This window comes from Protopterus annectens, chromosome 4.part1 (assembly GCF_019279795.1).
Source record: "Protopterus annectens isolate FY-2018-M chromosome 4.part1, PAN1.0, whole genome shotgun sequence".
NCBI classification, from domain to species: domain Eukaryota; kingdom Metazoa; phylum Chordata; order Ceratodontiformes; family Protopteridae; genus Protopterus; species Protopterus annectens.
In genome coordinates, this window is record NC_056734.1 from 394621424 (window position 1) to 394644026 (window position 22603).

Here is a 22603-nt window from a genome sequence, read left to right on the forward strand (position 1 = left end):
AGGGAAGGCTATATCAAAGCAAACCATTTCTAAATGGATAGGTCGTTGCATACGTTTCTGCTATACCCATCATGGAAAACCAGTTCCTGCTACCATTAGGTCCCACTCTACCAGGGCAACAGCTACTTCTACAGCCTTTCTCAGGGGGGTTCCAACCAAGGAGATTTTAGAAGCTGCAACTTGGAGTTCAGTACACACCTTTACCAAACACTATCACTTACCTCTTTACTCTAAGACTAGGGCGGGCTTCGCCACTGCAGTTCTGCAGGGCCTTATAGCCTCCAATAACCCTCTATGATACCTCCTCCCATCCTTAGCTTTGGGATTCAACCCAAGTGTGATGACTGCAGCAGGGTAACACGTTGAACATAGTACAGTTTTGTACCTACCATAAATGTAGATGTTCGAGTGTTCACCCTGCTGCAGTCCAGGTTACCCTCCCTCCATCCCCTCTGATCTACTGGCTAAATCTCTTCAATACCTTACTGATGTATTTGCTTATAGCTGAAGGGATTTTGTGTTTGTGCAGAGGTTACTCCATTTGGTACTAATTACTGACCACCTTTTTGGGGGCACCTGACATCTGGGGCAAGAAAAACTGAAGAAAATGGCGTAGGTTGCATTATATATACCCCTGGTGCACTGACGTCAGGGAAGAGGCGACAGCAACCGACGCCAGACCAAGACTTTGGAATTCCGGCCGACTGCGGGACTGCCTGACGACAGGATAACCCAAGTGTGATGACTGCAGCAGGGTGTGCACTCGAACATCAACATTTATGGTAGGTACAAAACTGTACTTTCCCGGGAGGGGTCTTCTGTTTCCATTTCTTCCTCTCCTCTGCATCATGCTCTTTCACACCAACCGCCTGCATGTCCTCTCTCACCACAACCATAAACCTTTTCTTAGGCCTTCCTCTTTTCCTCTTACCTGGCAGCTCCATCCGTAGCATCCTTTTCCTAATATACCCATCATCCCTCCTCAGCACATGTCCAAACCAATGCAATCTCGTCTCTCTTGCTTTGTCTCCAAACTGTCCAACCTGAGCTGACCCTCTAATATACTGATTCCTAATCCTGTCCATCCTAGTCACACCCAGTGCAAATCTTAACATCTTTAACTCTGCCACATCCAGCTCTGACTCCTGCCTTTTCGTCAGTGCCACCGTCTCCAACCCGTATAACATAGCTGGTCTCACTACCCTCATGTAGGCCTTCCCTTTCACTTTTACTGGTACCTGTTTGTCACAAATCACTCCTGACACTCTTCTCCACCCATTCCACCATGCCTGTACTCTCTTCTTCACCTCTCTTCCACACTCACCATTACTCTGAACTGTTGATCCCAAGTACTTAAACTCATCCACCTTTACCAACTCTACTCCCTGCATCCTCACCATTCCTCTACCCTCCCTCACATTTACACACATATATTCTGTTTTAGCCCTGCTGACCTTCATTCCTCTCCTCTCTAAAGCATATCTCCACCTCTCCAGGGTCTCCTCAACCTGGTCCCTACTCTCACTACATATCACAATGTCATCTGCAAACAGTATGAGAAGTACAATGTTGTGTCTCTTCGGCTTTTCCCGGTTAGGGGTCGCCACAGTGGAACTCCAGTCCGCTAATGATTGGTAGTTGAGTTTTACGTGCCGAGTTACCAGCCCTGACGCACAACCTTCAACGAAGGTACGCCCATTCACGCATGTCTCCACGCAGAAGACGCTCTAGCTGAGAATCGAACCAGACAGCGTTTCACTGCGAGGTGACAATGCTACCACAGCACCATGAGAAGTACAATAAAAAATCAAAATCTTATTTGCATAGTATATCAAGAATTGTGCTGTCAACACACCCTTTATCTGGGGTCTGCCAGTAGAATATTGTAAATATATAGTGGTATTCATTTTGTTGAGCAGCATATAGTCAGAAAGGTGGTTTGCTGGATTATGTCAGACCATTTAATTGATGTGTGTAGTTAATCAGCTCTTTGCAGCTTGTAGCGTCAGTGAATCTGGCTGATGTTCATCGTGTTTCACTGCTGCAGTCATTACACTTGGGTTATCCTGTCGTCAGGCGGTCCCACAGTCAGCCAGAGTTCCAAAGTCTTGGTCTGGCATCGGTTGCTGTCGCTTCTTCCCTGACGTCAGTGCACCAGGGGTATATAAGATGCAGCCGAAGCCATTTTCTTCAGTCTTTCTTGCTGCGCGGTGCCTGAAGCTAAAGCAGTTCGCAAGTGCCGGTCGGCCGACTCCTGAGATTTTCAATTCGAATTTCAGAACCGAAGTCTTCAATAAAGCTAAGTACCCCATTGGGGAAACTTTTTCTTGCCTCAGACCGATGTCAGTAAAAGTTAATAATTGTATTTCTTGTGGGAAGCAAATACCTCATAAGGATTTTCATTCTTACTGTATTCCATGCCTAGGCCCAGACCACGACATCACTAGTTGTCAGTTTTGTGCTAGATTTAACAAACGCACTATTAAACGTTGGTTTGACTTTGTTCGCCATTACTTTGGCCGAAGGTTCAATTATACCATGCCGTCAGAACAACCGACGACCGGAATACACAAAAAGCGCAAAGACAAGGATAAGGACAGGCATCCGAGGCCCAAAACTGACTATGAAGCCTCTTTTAGGCCAGTTGCCGGTTCTCAGTGAGGCGTTTTCACAGCCCCTGACACCCGCTACCTCAGAGCCACAGGCCGCCTCCGACTCCCACTCCCACGTGGAGATGTCTAGGCCTCTGGAAACTCAAGGTATTAGGCCTACGGAAACTAACCCCTCAGATGGGTCTTGAGCCGCTGAGCAGGCATCAGCTTCTGAGGGTGTTTTCAGACCTTCACAACTTACCATTAAATCTACAGCCAAGTCTAAAACTCCATTAAAGACAACGAAGCAAGTACAGCATTCACCTGGACAGGCCTCCATGCCTAAAAAACAGATGCTTAAAATGGCCGAATACCTAATTACTCTGATCAGGGGTTCCCATCCCCCTCCAGATAAAAGGCCTAGGCAGGATACAGACTATGATTCCTCTGACCAGGTTTCCATTTCTTCTGATTCCTCTTCAGACCAGGGATACTCTTTACCCCCCTATGAGGACTCTGATGCTGAAGAATCAATTCCTTCAGCCTCTCCTCCTGAGGATTACTCTTTTGGGGAAACTTTACATACCCTGAGGGAGCATTTCCATTGGGAGGGCCAGGATTACTCAGAATCCAAGAAAAGGCTCAGAGACTTTCTTTTATTGCCTTAGCACATGCCCCTTGCTATTCCGCCAGTGTTGGATATTGTGGATGATGTGTTCTCTGAATCCAGTTTAAATCCTGATTCTTTGCCCCCTTCTCCAGTCAAGCCAGACAGGTACTACAGAGTCCCTGACTCTCACAAATTTCTTTATAAAAACTCTGTTGCTGACCCAGAAACTATTTCCTAGGGTCCCAAAGGGGTAAAGGCTTCCACAGCTAAAAATCCAGTTCCCTCTGACAGGGATTCTAGAGCATTTGACAGATGGGGGAAGAAAGTTTACATTTCTGCAACTTTAGCAGTGAAGGCTTTAAATTGCCAGTTTCACATGCTTAAATACCAACACTATTTAATGTCTCTGTTAAAACAGAAAATGCTTACAAGTTCAGAACATCCTGACTATAAGGAAATGCAGGATTTATTGCGTGCAGCTGAACAAGTGGGAAAACATACTCTGCAATGTGGTTTTGATTCTTTAGAGGCTTCTTGTAGAGCAGCAGTTACAGCATCTGTGATACGAAGGCATGCTTGGTTAAAAGAACAAGGTTTACCTGATCATGTTAAGGCAAAATTATTGGATGCTCCTTTACAGCAGGATATTTTATTTGGTGTTAAGGCAGAGGAGGTATTAAAGAAAATAGAGGATAAGGCAAAATCTATGCAAACAGTGAAGGATTTCTTACAGGTACAGCCACCTCGATTTAGCAGAAATTGGCCCTTTCCAGTGTCAGACAGACCACAAAGAGGCAGATACAGACGCCCAAGAGGCAGATCTCAGCCCCAAGGCTCTTACAGACCACAACAGTGGGGTGCTTCAACCCCAAAAGGAGGGGAAGACAAGTCACAACCTTATAGGAAACAGTCCCAATGACTTTGCCCTTCAAATGCCAAGCACTTACCTTTTGGAAGCTCCCTTAGGGGGAAAACTAGCACTTTTTTCACAAAATTGGTATATAATCACCCAAGACAAATGGGTTCTGAATATTGTCTCTCAAGGTTACAGGTTCCACTTTCACACTCTACCAAGGCTAAAAGGAATGCCAGACCTGCCACCAAATCAATGGGCAGAGGCACAAATACAAATTACAGCCCTCATGGACATGAGAGCTATTCAAAAAGTGCCACAACAGGAACAAGGACAAGGATTTTACTCAAGACATTTCCTGGTCCCCAGAAAGGACAAAGCCTGGAGACCCATACTGGACCCATCTACTCTAAATACTTACCTGGATGTTCCGAAATTCAAAATGTTGACTCTTCAGCAGCTTCTTCCCATGCTGGGCAAGAAGGCTTGCCCTGTTACTTTGGACCTCAAAGAGGCATACCTGCATGTCCCTATCAGACAAAATTGCAGAAGATACCTCAGATTCATAGCTGGTTCAATGCATTACCAATTCTTTGCACTGCCCTTTGGCTTATCTACTGCGCCCAGGGTCTTCACAAAATGCCTGGCACTAGTAATTGCATTTTGCAGACAAAAAGGAATTCAAATATATCCATACTTGGATGACACCTTATTCAAGTAGAGAGTGAGGACATTCTTTTAAAGCATCTGGCGTTTGTAAAAAGATTGCTAATTTGCCCTGGGTACACAGTAAACGAAAAGAAGTCAAAACTAGTGCCCTCACAAGAGATAATATTCCTGGGTGCCAGCTTAAATACAACGGCCCAGATGGCTTATCTCACGCCAGACAAGCAAAGACAACTGACTCAGTACTTTCAATTGATGGCAACAAGAACCCAACTCTCTGCAAGAAAAATTCTGCAGGCCTTGGGGTTCATGGCATCCTGCATACTACTAATACCATATGCCAGACTGCATATGAGGAAATTACAATGGTACCTAAAAAGTGTTTGGACTCAACACTGTCACAGTTTGGAAGCAGTAATACCACTTATTCCCTGCCTACAACAGGATTTTCGATGGTGGGCACAGGCATGTCACCTCAACAAGGGACAGCCTTTCACTCTACCAATAGCCAGGCAGACACTAACAACAGATGCTTCGGATTACGCCTGGGGCGCACACATGGCAGGAAAATGTATTCAGGACAAGTGGGCCGTAGACCAAATGCATCTTCACATCAATCAAAAAGAGATGCTAGCTGTACAAAATGCCCTAACAGCTTTCAAGGACCTTCTGCATCCAGGACAACTAATACTAAAGTCAGACAACACCACAGTTATGTGGTACATAAGCAAGGGGGCACTCATTCTTATCGCCTCTGCAGACAAGCCATGACCTTGTGGAACACAGCTCTAACCTATCAAGTTCATCTGCAAGCACAATTCCTGCCAGGAAAGAAAAATACTCTGGCAGACGACTTAAGCAGAAACATCATGGATCCTCACGAGTGGAAATTAAATCCACAAGTATTCAGCATGATAACACAAAAATGGGGGAGCCCAGACATAGATCTTTTTGCCTCCCCAATGAATTGCCAACTATAGAATTTCTGCACAAGGACTCACCACACACAAGCATGGAAAGTGGATCCTCTCTCGTTCAGCTGGAGAAGCCTAAAAGTTTATGCCTTCCCACCACTGCCTCTCCTTTCAAAGGTACTCCTAAAAGCCAGACAAGAAAAGCCAAAAATGATCCTGATTGCCCCAGACTGGCCACGCTAGTACTGGTAACCAGTCTTAAAGAACTTAGCTCAAGGCCCACCATGGATTTTACCTCAAATTCTGCATCTTCTGATTCAACAAAACAATCAGATCCTGCACAGCCAGCTCAAAACCTTAAACCTGGCTGCATGGCAGATTCTTTAGTCAAGCAGACAACACCTCTCTCTAAAGCTGTTATGGATGTCATTTTGGAGGCCAGGAGGCCTAGCACCAGGAAATCCTACTCAGAAAAATGGAAGAGATTCTGTGCCTGGAACCAGGCTCAAAGCTTTGACCCTCGTCCCAAGTATTCCTCAGATATTACAATACTTAACTGAGATGCTGGACAAAGGCCTATCCTTTTCATCCATTAAGATCCACGCCTCTGCCATCTCGGCTCATTACAACACAGATCCTCCTATTTTCTGTCATCCATTGCTAAAACAGTACCTCAGAGGGGCTAAAAACATAAGACCGCCCCGGAGAGCACCAACACCAACTTGGGACCTCAATTTTGTCTTGGAAAAACTAACTTTACCTCCTTTTGAGCCAGCCAATTCAGCAGAATTAAAATATGTGTCATGGAAAACTGCTCTGCTTCTGGCAATAACCTCAGCACGAAGAGTCTCAGAGTTACAGGCACTAATGGCAGTGCAGTTTCATCATTTTTCACCAAGACAGGGTTTCTTTAAGAACAAACCCTTAATGTATGCCAAAGGTTGTCTCCAGCGTGGCTCTTAACCAAACTATTCACTTGCCAACTATTTATCCAACTCCCCAGAATAAAGGGGAGAGACTTCTGCATTCATTGGACATACACAGACAGCTACATTTCTACTTGGACAAAACAACAGCTTTCAGGAAAACTGAGCAATTGTTTGTAGCATATACTGCAGGATCGCAGGGAAAGGATGTTTCAAATCAGACCATTTCAAAGTGGATAGTACACTGTATCCGTTTCTCCTACACACAGCATGGGAAAACTGTACCTAGCAACATTAGGTCACACTCCACCAGGGCAACAGCCACTTCAACTGCCTACCTTAGAGGAGTACCTACCAAAGATATCCTGGAAGCTGCAACTTGGAGTTCATTGCACACCTTTACCAAACATTATCCCTTGCCTCTTTATTCTAAATCCAGAGCTGGCTTTGCCACTGCAGTGCTGCAGGGCCTCATAGCCACCCCAAATCCTCTATAGAACCAGCCAACCTACCTCAGCTTTGGGATTCAACCCAAGTGTATTGACTGCAGCAGTGAAACACGATGAAGATAGTACAGTTTTGTACCTACCATAAATTTAGATGTTCGAGTGTATTCACTGCTGCAGTCCAGGTTACCCTCCCTCCATCCCCTCTTTCTTAGCTGGGACTTATCTATATCTTTCTACCCTATACTACTTATGTGGTGTATTTGTTGGTAACTGAAAGTTTTGGTTTTACCTTTTATGTATGTTTTATTAGCAATATGTATTGCCTACTTATTTGGGGGAACCTGACATCTGGGGCAAGAAAAACTGAAGAAAATGGCATCGGCTGCATCTTATATACCCCTGGCGCACTGACGTCAGGGAAGAAGCGGCAGCAACCGAAGCCGGACCAAGACTTTGGAACTCTGGATGACTGCGGGACCACCTGACGGCAGGATAACCCAAGTATAATGACTGCAGCAGTGAATACACTCGAACATCTACATTTATGGTAGGTACAAAACTGTACATCTGAAGTAGGCAGACTTCATTTGTCTGCAACCTGTGGGTATCGGATCCGACCTCGGATCCGAGCCGGCATTTCAAAAGCTTAGGATCCGAGCTCCTAGTTCCTCCCTCTACCCATAATCCCCTGCCAAGCCCTAACTGACCTCAGATTTCGTTTGCCGCTTTTCATGTAGCAACGGACTCCTTGAGCTCCTGACAGTTTAAATTGTGAAGATAAGTTTTGACTGAAAAATCTTTAATTTTTACTCTTTACTCAGTTTGAGTGTGTGCGTTAGGCTTTCCTCTCTTTACCTTTGTAATTTTTTTCTCGGGTTTGCGTAGTTTTGGTGTGTTTGTGTCAACTGTGTGTGTTAGGCCTAAGGATTAGTATGGCAGAAAATCCTAAGGCAATTTTCTCAAAATGTACCGAGTGTGGCCACAAGCTATTACCCAGCTGATGGCCACACTCGGTGCTTTAAATGCTTGGGGGTTGAACACCTGTCATCTGGTTGTACCATATGTGCAGGGTTCAACCCCCGAGCTTTAAGGGAGCGGAGGTCGAAGATTGTTCTGGCGGGACTTCTCCCTCCAGATGCGGCTTCGGCCTCTGCCCCTGCTAGCCAGCAGCCTTCTTTGAGTGCTGCGGTCTCCCCTTCCTCAGCAGGGACTCAACCTCCCACCAAAAAGCCGGAGGAGAGGGAGACCATTAGGGAGAAAGAGAGACAGAAGGAGAGACACAAGGATAGGCACCACAAACGGAGGGCCGAGACCTCAAGCTCGGCCCCTCTGTCCAAGCGGGCCTCTCCTGTGTCTTCTAGATCTCCTCCTCCTCGGCTCCACTCCCCTCGGTTCTCTTCTGGGCCCGAGGAGGAGGAGGCTAGCCCTTCAGTCAGGTCTCCGAGGTGGCTCTCTAGGTCCGCTTCGGTGGCCTCATCTAGATCCACATTCTCTATGTCAGAGGCAGACATGGACCGGATGATGAGGCGTTTCATCCAGGCCCAGATGCAAATGGAAGTGCTCTTAGCCCCCCCCCAACCGGGAGGGGCTTTGACCCCATTTTTCGCCCCCTTGGCTCCTTCTCCGACCCGTCTCCCGGGTTCGGAGCTGTCGGAGCCGGGCAGAGTTGGATCCGGGGGTGGTTTGGATCCGATCAGTCGGCGCACCTCGGATCCGATCCATCCCTTGAGTGCTTCGGGTACTTCGGACCTGACCTCTCGGAGCCGAGGGCCTAGCCTCGGATCCGAGGGAGCTGGTGTGTCTTCGGCTCCGTCTAGGTCGGAGCGCACCGGTCTCTCGGATCCGACGGTCTTGGCTTCGGCTCTGATCCGTGCGTCGGATCCGAGTGGGGGTCGGCTCTCGGGGCTTAGAGAGGCCAGCTCTCCCTCGGCTTTCGACGTAGTGGAAAGGGCACTGTTGAGGACTACCGGACCCCCGGTCCCTGCCACGGCTCCACCCCGCACTCCCTTGCAGCTGGGCCAGGCTCCTATCAGCCGGTCCCAGGGACAGCCCGCCTCGATGTCCCAAGTAGTTCCTTTGGAACATCTGGCTGTTGAAGAGGACTCCTCGGACACTCCCCCCGAGGAAGTGCCTCGGAAGCGTAAGTGTAAAAGGAGACACGTGGACTCCCCTGAGTCCATTACAGAAGACACAGACTTGGATGAAGGGGAGGGCTCCCCAAGGTCACCCCCGGAGGACGTCTCCTTTGGAGACATTATGGAGATGCTTAGAATCGGGGGGGGTGGTCTGCCCCCAATGCCTCCTCAGACGAGTCTCTGTTCTTGGAGGCATTCGAGGCGGGCCCATCTACCTCTTGGGTGTCCCCTCCTGCCGATCCTCTGGTGGACCTTATTTCCACCAGAGCATGGAAGGAACCGGACACCATTGAGCCTGTCCCCAAGCGTCCAGATCGAATCCTGAGCCCACCGACGGACCGCACTCATTGGAGCAAGGGCCCCCCGGTAGATGCTATGATGATGGCCGCAGCCACAAAGAGGGAATTAGCCCAGGAAAGTCCCTCTATGCATCCTCCGAGCAAAGAGTCCCGCTCGATGGATCGCATTGGGAAGCGAGCTTTTAGTTCATCAACCTTCTCTTTGAGAGTGCTGAACTACATGGCACGTGTTATCAGGATGCAGCGAGACCTGATTAAAGAGTACGCGGCATCTCCCCCAGAGTCCATGTCGGCGGAGGACAAGCATGTGTACTCCACCCGAATGGCCACTCTCAGATCAGTTTCTAATACTTCTATGCGGCTACTTTCTCATGCAACTGAGGGAGCCGCTAGAGCTAGTGGAGCGGGCCTCATCATGAGGCGTCAGGCCTGGCTCCGCCACTGTGACTTTGCTGAGCCCTTCAAAGCGACCTTCGTGAATGCCCCTTTTGATGGTTCTGCCTTGTTTGGCAAAGCCGTTCGTGAAACGTTCGTCCAGAGCGAGAAGGACGGGAAGATGCTGTCTGCCATTGGAGTCCGCTTCTCAGCTCCCCAGAGGTCCTTCTCGAAGAACCAAAAGGGACAGAAGAAGATGTGGTTCCGGAAGTCGCAGCAGTCCCAACCTGCTCCGGATAACCAGCCCTTCTGTGGCAGAGGAGGACAAGGAGGTCGCCGTCCCAGAGGCAGAGGGGCTCCTAGGAACTTTGGGTCCAGAGAACCTTTCTCTGACAGACCCACGCAACAGCCCTGAAGGGTTGCCCGACTGTCCATCTGTTGAGGCAGTCGGGGGGCATTTTTCGAGGCACCTGACTTCTTGGGAGTCAATCACATCAGACCGTTGGGTGCTTCGTGTGATATCCAGAGGTTATGCCATCCCCCTGAGCAAAATCCCCAGATCCCGCAGCCTCCCCGATGTACCACCCGACCAAAGGGAGGCAGCAGCTGTCGAAATCGAGCAGCTGTTAGACAAAAGAGCCATCCAGCGCGTCCCCCGAGATCAGTCCGGATCAGGGTTTTACTCTAGGTTCTTCTTGGTGCCAAAGAAAACGGGGGACTTAAGACCGATCTTAGACCTTTCCCTGCTGAACCTGTCTGTAACCAAGCAAAAGTTCTGGATGGTCACTCTACAATCTATACTCCCCCTTTTGCGGGAGAATGATTGGATATGCTCTATTGACCTCAAGGACGCATACTACCACATTCGGATGGACAGACGGTCCAGGAGGTTCCTTCGCTTCCGGCTGGGAGCCAGCCACTACCAGTTCAGGGTCCTTCCCTTTGGTCTCACCTCTGCCCCCAGGGTGTTCACCAAGGTACTAGCGGTAGTAGCGGCCCACCTGAGACTCCAGGGATTACAGGTCTTTCCGTACCTGGACGACTGGCTCCTCACGGCATCATCAAGGCATCTACTGTGCTCAGCCAGGGACTATTTCCTCCTTATAGCCCCAAGGCTGGGCATCACCATAAACTTGGAAAAATCTTTACTGCACCCCACACAGCTTATAGATTTCATAGGAGGAAGGTTGGACACAAGATCAATGTGGGCCTTCCTCACTCCAGATCGACTGTCCAGCCTGAGGTGTCATATCACAGCAGTCCTGCAACCGTTTCCGACGGCGGCTTCGGTCCTGAGGGCACTGGGTTCAATGGCAGCAGCTATTCCACTTCTTCTCCATGCTCACTTACACATGCAGGTTTTTCAATGGACCCTACAGGTCCAGTGGTCTCCGCTGTACTCCTCTCTCAACAGCCCGATAGCGATCAGCAAGGCATGCAGGGACTCCCTGTTTTGGTGGCTCCAGTCACCGGAGCTTCTAGCAGGGAGACCCTTTTGTGCAACATTCCCCCTAGCCACGGTGACTACGGACGCTTCTCGCCTCGGGTGGGGGGGGGCATTCTGCGGGCAAGATTGTCCAAGGCACGTGGAACAATTCAGAGACCTCGTTGCATATAAATGTCCTGGAGATGAGGGCGGTGCTCCTAGCGTTGCAAGCACTTCACAGCCTTCTTCCTACAGGGACTATTGCGATCCAGACAGACAACATATCGGTAGTCTGGTACATCAACAAGCAGGGGGGAACCAGGTCCTATCCCCTTTGTCGAGAGGCCATGAGAGTCTGGGAATGGGCAATTTCCACCAAACGCTTTCTTGTAGCAACGCACATTCCAGGAAGGTCCAACATACTTGCGGACAAGCTCAGTCGCACCATTCTTTCCCCTCACGAATGGTCTCTCAATCCTCTGGTAGCGAAGAAGATTTTTGCCATCTGGGGGCAACCCTGTTGCGATCTTTTTGCTTCTCACTCAAACGCCAAATGCGACAGTTTCTTCGCTCTGCTTCCCCACCTGGGAATCCCCGAGACGACTGGTGCATGCTTGGCCTCCCGGTCTCCTTTATGCCTATCCTCCACTACCTCTAATGCAGAGGCTCTTGCAGAAAGCCAACAGTTTGGGGAGCAGAATGATTCTCATTGCCCCGTTCTGGCCTCGTCAGCCTTGGTTCCCTTATGTATGGTCTCACAAAGTGAATCCACCCTGGATTCTGGATCCGATCCCGGATCTCATTTCCCATCCTCAAGGACTCCCGATTCTGAATCTACACACCTTGAGATTGGCAGCCTGGCTGCTCCAGTTCCATCCTTGATTAGGACTCCCGGTATCTCGTCACCTGTCAAGGCCATTTTAGTGGCGGCTCATAAACCTTCCACTAGGAAGGTTTATCGGAGCAAATGGAAAAGGTTTTCTATTTGGGCGATTCAGAACAATGTTGATCCTTTTTCGGCACCAGTGTCGGCGGTACTGGACTTCTTAACAGACCTCTTTCATCAGGGGGCCAGTTCTTCCACGGTAAAGGTACAAATGGCAGCGATTTCCCATTATCATGTGGGTCATGAGTCAGCTCCCCTCATGACTGCAAAACTTTGCAAGACCTTTCTTAAAGGAGTTTTTCTATTGAGGCCACCGGTCAAAGAAGCTGTGCCACCTTGGGACCTATCCTTAGTACTACAGGCCCTTACTGCTCCCCCCTTTGAGCCTGCAGCTTCTGTAGATCTAAAGTACCTTTCATGGAAGACTGCCTTCCTGGTAGCTGTCACATCAGCCAGAAGAGTGTCGGAACTCCAGGCTCTATGCGTCAAACCGCCTTACCTCTCCTTTTTTCCCTGATAGGGTGTGCCTCAGGACCAATCCATCTTTTCTTCCAAAAGTTTCTTCGGAATCTAATATTAACCAATCAATCAATTTACCTGTTTTTTTTCCCAACTATAAAAACAAAGGAGAATATAAGCTGCATTCTTTAGATGTTCATAGACAATTGCGCTTCTACATCCACAGAACGGCTGGTCATAGACAATCAGATCAACTGTTCGTCTCCTTTGCTAAATTTGCTATGGGTAAAGCAGTCTCCAAAGTCACACTGTCGAGATGGATTGCTAATTGAATTTTGCAGGCTTATGACACTTCAGGTAGGCCTGCTCCTCAGAAGGTTACAGCTCACTCTACTAGGGCAGTTTCCACTTCAGCCGCTTTTAAGTCCCGAGTGCCATTGGATGATATCTGTGCAGCAGCCACTTGGGCCTCGTCTCATACCTTTATTTCTCATTATAAGGTGGATGTTGTTTCCAGGGGGAGAGCATCCTTTGGCTCAGCGGTGCTCCGGAACATCCTTCCATGACGGCCGCCCAAGATTTAGGTAGCTGGGGACTCTGTCCCACAGGTTGCAGACAAATTAAGTCTGCCTACTTCAGATTTAGAAGTTATGTACTCACCATAACGTTCCATCTGAGTAGGTGACTTCATTTGGATGCAACCATCCCCCCCCTCCATCCCCCTGACCTATATAGAGTAAGAGTTATTCCTGTGTTCAGATACTTTTTATACTAGTATTCACTAGGCAAACTCAATCTGAGGTCAGTTAGGGCTTGGCAGGGGATTATGGGTAGAGGGAGGAGCTAGGAGCTCGGATCCTAAGCTTTTGAAATGCCAGCTCGGATCCGAGGTCGGATCCGATACCCACAGGTTGCATCCAAATGAAGTCACGTACTCAGATGGAACGTTATGGTGAGTACATAACTTCTAATTTCCATTTATTTACACTGCTAAAAAATATGGCGTAGTTTGTATCTTCTTGAAAATTGAAGACAGTGGGATAAATAAATTTGCCCTTTTCCGTCATGGTTATGCAGTATCAGAGTTGGTGTGTTTAAAGTAGCAGAGGAGTGTGTATATGTGACATGTACATACACACACACACACACACACACACACACACACACACACTCATCTGCAAGGGCAAGACCTCTGTACCTCGTACATGGGATCTGCATCACTTGGATTGTGAGTCTATGTAGATAGTAACTCTAGACTGATCAATACCGTGGAAAAAAAGAAAAAAAATCCATAAATTCCTTATTCATTGCTCTCACTTCTTCTGCTGTGATTAACCTGCTTGTCAGTCTGTTAACAGCATTTTGAATTGTTATGCAGACATTCTGTGTATGTCATCTCGCAAGCGGTGACACTGCCTCCCCAAACTGAACTGAGTTAGAAGTTGATTATTTTCGTTAAGGGTGCAAGTGGTGTGGTTTCCCGTTGCGGGGCCAAAAGCAGTCTTTGCTTTTTATTACTTTTACTGCACTAGTCAGATGCAGGCTTCAACCAGTAATTTGCAGTGAGTATTCCTTCTGTCTGTTTGTAGAACTTCCTTCACTTACAATTGAGTGCTCAGTGAATGTAATACATTCTGTAAATGCAGGAGGAATGCAATGTATCCTCTTACACTTCAAGCAAAGCCTGAAAGACAGGTCAGTCACTGCAACATATCCACTAATTGTGGAGACTTCAAGTTGGAGGTCAGAGGGATTTTGCACAGATGGATAGTTTGTGGTGCTGTTTATGTAGAGAAATGTCCAATAAAATTAAATTTTGTAACAATTAAGTACATTATAGGAGAGTAATAGATTTAGGGTGGACACCAGTCCCTTTTGGACTGTTTTCTTCTCTCTGTTTTATAAAATTTTAGAATTTGGCTGCATTCCACATGTGTATTTTCTACAGTGGAAAATTATTATAAAAACTTATAGCCACTGTTTCTGTACTGTACTTTACTTGTTTATTGATTTGTTGGCTTATTCCAGTATGATTTCAAGTCCAACAAGCCACATTTTGGGTGGATTTTATTTATTTATTTAAATTTTCTTGCCCATGGGAAATAATAGTTATATATTGCTTTGTCCATTTGTATTGTGGACTAGGAGTACATTTCTGTATGTGTTATACTGAGTTCAATTTTTGGGTAAGCTTGATTTTTAAGACTGCTGACTGGTGGATGATGATTTGAAGTTTAAATGTTTTTCTCAGACATCTGACCAGTCTTTATTCCCAAAAGACAAAATTTTACTAAAAAGAAAGTGGCAAATATGAAGGTTGTATTAGTGATAATTTATTGTATGTTTACTACTTTTAATATATTGGCACCCAGTTTATACCTTTACTGGTATGTATTTAAATAATGGAATTGTTTTACAATTTTAACTGTAGCTGAGTTAATTTGATCTTGTTAAGCTTGCACTGTTACGTCATTAGGATAGGCACACAAGTGACAAAAGTCTAACTCTGATAAACTGAGTACATGTTACATCAATATGATGTTGTACACCAGCAACCATTTTTTATAAACTAGTCATCACAGCTTAGTTTGTGATTGAAGAGGCAACAAAGCTTATTTCACTGAGTTATGTACAGTGCCACCCTACTTTAGCTGCCAGTGTAGCAGTATGTTATTAGATGTATGAAAAGAGACATGAATGCAGATCCTACCATTTGTTTCAGGAGCATGTCCCATATAAAGAATAAGCTCAACAGTAAATGTTTCATTTTATGCTGCACTGAAATATGTGGCCTTGTTTAAAATTGTTGTAAAGGAAACATTAAGGTGAAGACTTTATGTATTTTCTTCAGTTGAGCTACATCTGTAGTTTTTGTGCCATATTAAAGCTGTTAGTAATTAAATCCGTCTCAGTTGCTGACCTGAAAAAATGCACTGCTTTCATACCATGCACCCTAATAACCCTTTATTACTTATCTATAGTATTGCTTTTTGTTTTATAGGAGATTTTCCTCCTCCACCTCCTCCATCAATGGAAGACCTTAGCAACCTTCAGCTGCCCTCCGGGTCTTTTCCTCCACCACCACTTGGAGATGATGAAGCAGTATTCAATGTTAAGGTAAAATTTATATTTTTCTAGGGTTTGTTTTAATTTCTTAAAGATGAAAAAAAAAAATCAAACATTTTTTTTATCCAGGAAAATTGGGAAGTCAGTCATACCCAGTGATTTAATTAATGCAAAAATAAATGAAAACTGCATTGCTCAAATACAGTAAGATTTAAAAATAGCTTTTAGTGCTTTTATCATTTCTAATAAAGTCAATATACAACTAATGCTACTGACCACTGAATGTAGTGATGAGAAGTGGTTATATCCTATAATTTAAGTCTTCAAAACATCCACGAAGTTACGAATCTGTGAAGCGCTTCAAGCAGTTTGCAATGAACTGATAAGATTGAAACCATTTTATGTTATTACTTAGTAAATCTTTCAGACCTTTTGAAAGTTGTAATGAACATTATTAGTCTTTGGCATGGCAGCATGTCCATGTGCTTACTTGTTTCCCTTCTGCACTCCTGCTTGGAGAATAGCTGATGCATGTGAATGAGCAATCTGCATAGCTTATTTGCTTAAAAATAATCTTCAGATTAAATGACCATTGGGGCTTCATGTCGGCATATAATTTAGTAGATATACTGCGGTGGTGGTGCTGCGATAGCATTGTTGCCTCACAGTAAGATGTCCTTTTCGACTCTCAGCTAGAGCGTCTTCTGTGTGGAGACATGTGTGAATGGGCGTACCTTCGTTGAAGGTTATGCGTCAGGGCCGGCAACTCGGCACGTAAAAATCTACTGCCAATCATTAATGGACCGGAGTTCCACTGTGGCGACCCCTAAACGGGAAAAGCCGAACGACACAACAACAACTAAGGTAATGAATTGGGACATTTGCATATATCTTGGGAAAATGGTGGGCCTTGAGTATGCCCTGACAAATTTTGGATTGTGTTGCATAAAATTGGTATGGTCACTACTTTTAATATGCTTTATAAGCAATGGCATTCAAATAACAATCCCACATTATTCACTGAGCCAGAACTGTCAAGTTGTTAGCACAGATATCTTTACAAGTCTAGTGCATTGGCTATTTAAATATCACTGTTTTACTTACTGTTGCCTCTAGGCAATGTGGGTGTTTGTGTGTGTGTGCACATATATACATATAATATATATATATATATATATATATATATATATATATATATGTTCATAGGTAGGTACTGGCTATATCTGCCCAAGGGCATTTATAAGCCTAGCCAGAGTGTGTCGGCTTTCGCCGCCCCATTGATTAATTAATTGATCCTCTGTCAAGCAGAGCCAATGAAGTTATCCCAGGGGTGTATTTTCTGTTACCCATCCACTCATCAAGGTTTCTGTTGAAGAGTGTTAGTGATGGGCTCTGCCTGATGTAATTTGGAATTTTGTTCCAAAGCATGGAGAGTCTCTGTGACAGGAATCTATCCCTCCAGCATGTTCTATTTATTGTTGTGGCGAGGTTTAGCTCACTAGAGCGCATGGCTCGCAGTGACTTGTATTTCTTTAGGTGGAGCATGTCCATCAATTCTGAGTTAGACATGGCTTTGTAAGTCAGGCAGAGATCACCTCTGAGTAAGCGATATGCCACTGCTTACAGCTGGAGTTTTTTCAGTCGGGCTGCATAAGACATATGTTTGAGACCAGTAATCCTCTTGGTGAGGTACTTTTGTGGTCTTTCCAGCTGTTGGAAGTGTCTTGTGAGGTACATCCCAAATGGAGCATTGTACTCTATGATGGGTCTAATGAGTGACGAGTAGAGGGGCACTATAACCTCTTTATTTCTATATGCGAACCCTTTAGTAATTAGATGGGCCACATAGAAGGATTTCCTAACTACTTTGGCAATATGATTGTCAAAGGAGAGATTACTATCTGCTTAGGTCCCCAAATCTCTTATTACCTCTTCTGTATTAAGGGGGCTGCCACCTATGTGGTAATTCGTGGGTATTTTGTTTTTCCCAAATGGGATGACTATGCATTTTTTGGCATTTAGCTTGAGGCCATGACTTTGACACCAGGTGTCCGTCCCAGTAAGGCCCTTTTGAGGATGTCCGTGTCAGCCGGAGAGTCAATTATGGCTCCCAGTTTGCAGTCATCGGTGAACTTGGTTAGCCATAGTCCTCCTGTGTTTGCATGTACTTCTGAGAAGTATATGCCGGACAGTAGGGGTCCCAGGACCGAGCCATGCGGGACACCACTTGTGACTGGTTTAGAGTTGGACCTGGAGCCCGCTATTCTTACTGTGTGAGTTCTGTCTGTAAGTCAGTTGGCAACCCATCTCGTGACGTAAGGGTTTATGTTCAGGCTGGTGATTTTTTCTGTAATACCCGAGTGGGGAATGGTGTCGAAAGCCTTGACGAGGTCAAGGTAGGCTGTGTGAACCACCTTTCCCTTGTCTATTGCCTTTGTGACTATCTCAAAGAAGTCAACCAGGTTTAGTAGGCATTATCTGCCCTTAAAGCCGAACTGGGTTGGGTCATGTGTTTGGAGGTTCCCATTGTCTTTGTTAATGAGTTCCATGATGATGCGCTCCATAGCCTTGCAGACCAGGCTAGTCAGGCTTATGGGGCGATAGTTACCAGGGTCAGTTGTGGTCCCTCCTTTGTGGAGAGGAATAACGGTTGCTGTGCGCCATTCTGTGGGCACGTAGCCTGTGGAGAGGCTGAGGTTGAACAGCGTGTTTAGGTGGGGGGTTAGTTAGTTCTGTATTTCGTGCAAGACGCAGCCTGGGACACCATTTGGTCCCATTGATGCTGTGTTTTTGGCTTTTGAAAGGGCTGTTTTCACCTGTGTGTCTGTAATTTTTGGGACACTACACTTTTCCGGTATTGTTGTGGGCTCTTTTGGAGGTGAGAGGGGGGTGAAGTTTGCACTGAATCTATCTGCCAAGATGTTGGCAATATCAGTAGGTTCAGTATATTTTGTGCTATTTTGCACTAGTTCAGTGCATATCTACAAATTGCCACTTAGATTCTTAACATAGCTAAATAAGGCTTTGTGGTTATCTTTTGAATCCTTGGCTATTTTTCTTTCGAAGTTAGCCTTGGATGATTTCATGAGGGACCTCAGCTTCTTACTGATACTGATCAGGGATGTCTTTCCTTCTTGGGATTTGCTTTTTTTCTGAAATAGTTTCCTCCTTCTATTGTATAGCCTGTTTATTGCAGGGTCCACCAAACTGGTTTCCTTCTCTTAGAGGAGTGAGTCTTGGTTTTGCTAGGGATGGCACGATCCATGCATCCTTGTAGGTGCTCATAGAGTGCATTTGTAAAGGTTTCTGCATCTTGGGCAGCGTTATCCTTTAGCATGGAGGCTGTGAAACTTACCACCTCTGTCTTAATTAAGGTGAAGTTTGCTTTAGAAAAGTTTTTTTTACTGTGGTTTCTTTAGTTGGGGGTGGTGGTGGGGTGGTGACATCTAGAGTGATTAGTTTATGGTCTGATCTAACCAGTGACTGGTTGACTTCCGGTGTGGAACACCTGTTGGCCATGTTGGCGATGACCAGGTCCAGTTTGTTTACACCTCTGGTAGGGGAGTTTACTAGCTGATCCAGGGCGTTTGAGTTGATGAATTCTAGGAAGCGCTGGGCCTGGCAATTTGTACTTGAGTAGTTTTCCCAGTGAATGGTAGGGTAATTGAAATCACCCAATATCAGGGTGTTTGGTAGGACCTTCATGCTTTCCAGTGTCTCCAGCAAGTTGGAGTGGTGGTCCTGGGTCATGGAAGGTGGTCTGTAGCAGGCCACAATTTGCATTGCAGATTTGCCCGATGTTAGTTGCACATGGATGATCTCAGAGGTATCATGCTGCGCCACTAACCTGGAGGTGTAGGTATCCTTGATGAATATGGATATACCCCCCTCCTTTTGAGTTTCGGTCCATGTTCTGTGGCCGAAACGTATGGTTTGAGTTGTAGCCCGGTAGTGCTGGGGTGCTCTCTGGAGCCTTGAACCAGGTTTCAGTTACTGCACAGATGTCGACATTCTCCATACTGACGAGTGCTTCGAGCGCGTGCATTTTGAGATTTAAACTCCTAGTGTTGAGTAGCATAACCCTCAGTTTTTTGTTAATTGTGCTGTTTACGGAGATGGGTTTGACTTTTGAGCCTTGCCAAAAAGGCAGTATGGGTGCAGCAAGAGCCTTGGCCAGTATATGAAAGCCTAGGGGGTGACAGGTGCAAGCCGTCTCTTTCGAAGCAACGCGGCTTGTCGAGCATGTTGTCCCAGGCTGACAGACACTGGATCCCCTTTGAATGACACCAGAAGCTTAGCCAATTGTTGAAATTTATCATTTTTTCTTTATACTGAGGTGGTATTCTTGGTGAGGGCAGGATGCTTCTCAGGGTCAGGGTCATAGCAGCCTGGGCTACATGATCAGAGAGCTCTTCCATGTCTCTCTTCATGTAGTCCAGGGAGGTACGTCTCAGGTCATTCACACCAACATGAACAGTGACAGAGTCATATTTGTACTTGTTCTGGAGTGACCTGAGTGCTTATGTTATGTGGCGGATTCTGGCTCCCGACAGGCAGCTAACAGTAACCTTCTGCTTATCCAGCCTAGTGAGTAGGATGTCAGTGTGCCTGACTATAGATTCACCTATTACTAGTGTGTTAGGTATGTTATTTCGCCTTAAGGGCTTTGATTGTGCGGCACACTGATTTTGTGTTTAATGTGTTGTCTGGTTTGTGACGGGAAGTGCAAGTTGTTTGGGTGTCTGCTTTGGAGGTCTCTGATGCTTTTGCAGGTTTTTATTTAGAGCCTCCAAGTATGATTTTGTGCATTTGTGTATTTTTTGCCAGTGTTGTTTTAGTAGGTCTGTGTGCTGCTGGAGTTGTGGTGCAAATGTTAACGTTCTCCTCTTGACTGTCTGTTCTAGTCTTGGGTGGAGGCAGCTTAGCTTCCAGTTTGGCTGTATAATTGCATCTCTCGCATGTGTTAGTGGTTTGTGGTAGGAGGAGAGGGCTGTCTGTGTACGTGAGGCAGTTTTAACACTGCCTTAGGATACCCAGATTCACCAGCTGGACTGGAGAACGCACCCGAAGTTGCCTGAATAGTAGGGTGAGCTGCTTAGTCACTTGGTTGGTGAGGGGTGAATAAAGAGCCTTTCCCTGCTGGGCAATCAGTGTCAGGGTATATTAGTGCTTGCTATTAGGTCTGAGCAAGTGCTGGGCTGTAAGATGCTTTCTGAGTGCTTAGGCTGAGAGTTAGACTAGTTTCAAGGGAAAAACAGAGGAGGAGACTTAGTGGAGCCGGGAATAATTTAACCGTAGCTAACCGGCACTGCCCGGTGCGCAATACCGTGCAACCGCGGTTTTTATAGTAGGGAAATGAAAGAGATATAAATTAGCCAATAAACTACCAACTTCTGGGCTGGAACCACTCCTCCAGGGACAGATAGGTTTCTCAAAGCTCCCCTCTCTCACAGGTGAACAGAGAAACTTCCTTCTATCCAAGTAAGGTATGGGCAACTCAGAAACTAGTATCATAGCCCTGAATTTAGCGCTAGCCTGAAAACTGAACTATACTAGTTTAGAAAGGCAGGCAACAAGGAATTTTTTTTTTTTTTTTGTGAAAAGATAAGGCAAAAACAGTAAAAAATACACTTAAAACAGCTTTAAACGATCAGAAAAGGCTATTGCAATTTAGTGTGTAGCCTACAACAGTTAAACAAATTATTTAAGCAAAAAACAACTTTTTAAAAGTGCAGGTAGTCAAATAAGTACAATATGTGAAAAAAACAAGCTTTTCAATCACAATAAACACTGCAAAATATGCGTTTAGGCAGAAAACAGTTAATTTCAGCAAGAAAGTACAGAAAATCGATACTTAATCACTCCACAGTCTCACTCCTAAGCTAGAAGGCTTGTATCAGTTTAAGGCTTTCTAGTGCTACCCAGTAGGTTAGTTACAGTAAAGATGGGAAACAAGTGCAGATGTAGTCTTTTAAACCAGAAAGTTGAAAGAGATGGACAAACTGTCCAAATGGTCAATAAACTACAATTTCTGGGCCAAGAACCTCTCCTCTCGTGGTAGACAAGGCTACCTAGTGCTTACCACTCCCACTGATAAGCTAGAAGGCTTTCTTCCAACACAGAAAGGCTTGCGGGGCTCAGAAGCTTACCAACAGTCCTGGATACAGCAACTCTGTATCTGGACTAGGCTAGTTACAGAAAGATGAGAAACAAGCGCAAGTGCGGCTTTTAAACCAGAATTGAAATTGATGGAAAATAACTGCCCAAACGGCCAATAGCTACAATTTCTGGGCCAGGAATCACTCCTCTTGTGGTAGATAGGCTACCTAATGCTTATGACTCCCACTGATAAGCTAGCAGGCTTCCCTCCAACACAGAAAAGCTTGGGGGGCTCAGAAGCTTACAAAGAGTCCTGGAATATTCCCTCCAACACAGAAAAGCTTGGGGGGCTCAGAAGCTTACAAAGAGTCCTGGAATACAGCAAATCTATACTTGGACTATACTAGTTACAGGAAAGGCGGGGAACAAGTACAAATGTAGGCTTTTAAGCCAGCAAGTTGAAAGAGATGGAAAACTGCCCAAACGGCTAAATAAACTACAATTTCTGGGTCAAAACTCACTCTTCCCGTGGAGGATAAGCTACCTAGTGCTTACCACTCCCACTGATAAGCTAGAAGGCTTTCCTCCAACACAGAAAGGCTTGGAGGCTCAGAAGCTTACTAACAATCCTGGATACAGCAACTCTGTAACTGGACTAGGCTAGTTATAGGAAAGGAGGGAAACGGGCACAAGTGCGTCTTCCAAACCAGAAAGTTGAAAGAGATGGAAAAAAAACTGCTCAAACAGCCAATAACTACAATTTCTGGGCCAGGGACCACTCCTCTTGTGGTAGATAGGCTACCTGCTGCTTACTACTCCCACTGATAAGCTAGAAGGCTTCCGTCCAAC

At 45.9% G+C, this 22603-nt stretch overlaps 1 protein-coding gene across 5 annotated transcripts in view; it reads left to right on the forward strand.

Annotated features, from left to right (window-relative positions):
• Window positions 1-22603, forward strand: part of LOC122800880 (LIM domain containing preferred translocation partner in lipoma) — a 3822027-nt gene that overhangs the window by 1631249 nt on the left and 2168175 nt on the right. For 4 of the 5 annotated variants that reach the window (XM_044070213.1, XM_044070214.1, XM_044070215.1 and 1 more), the window contains one exon: window positions 15591-15706. In XM_044070213.1, the coding sequence (XP_043926148.1) occupies window positions 15591-15706 (116 nt within the window). The remainder of the gene's footprint in view (window positions 1-15590; window positions 15707-22603) is intronic. The other variant, XM_044070216.1, reaches the window with a different exon arrangement.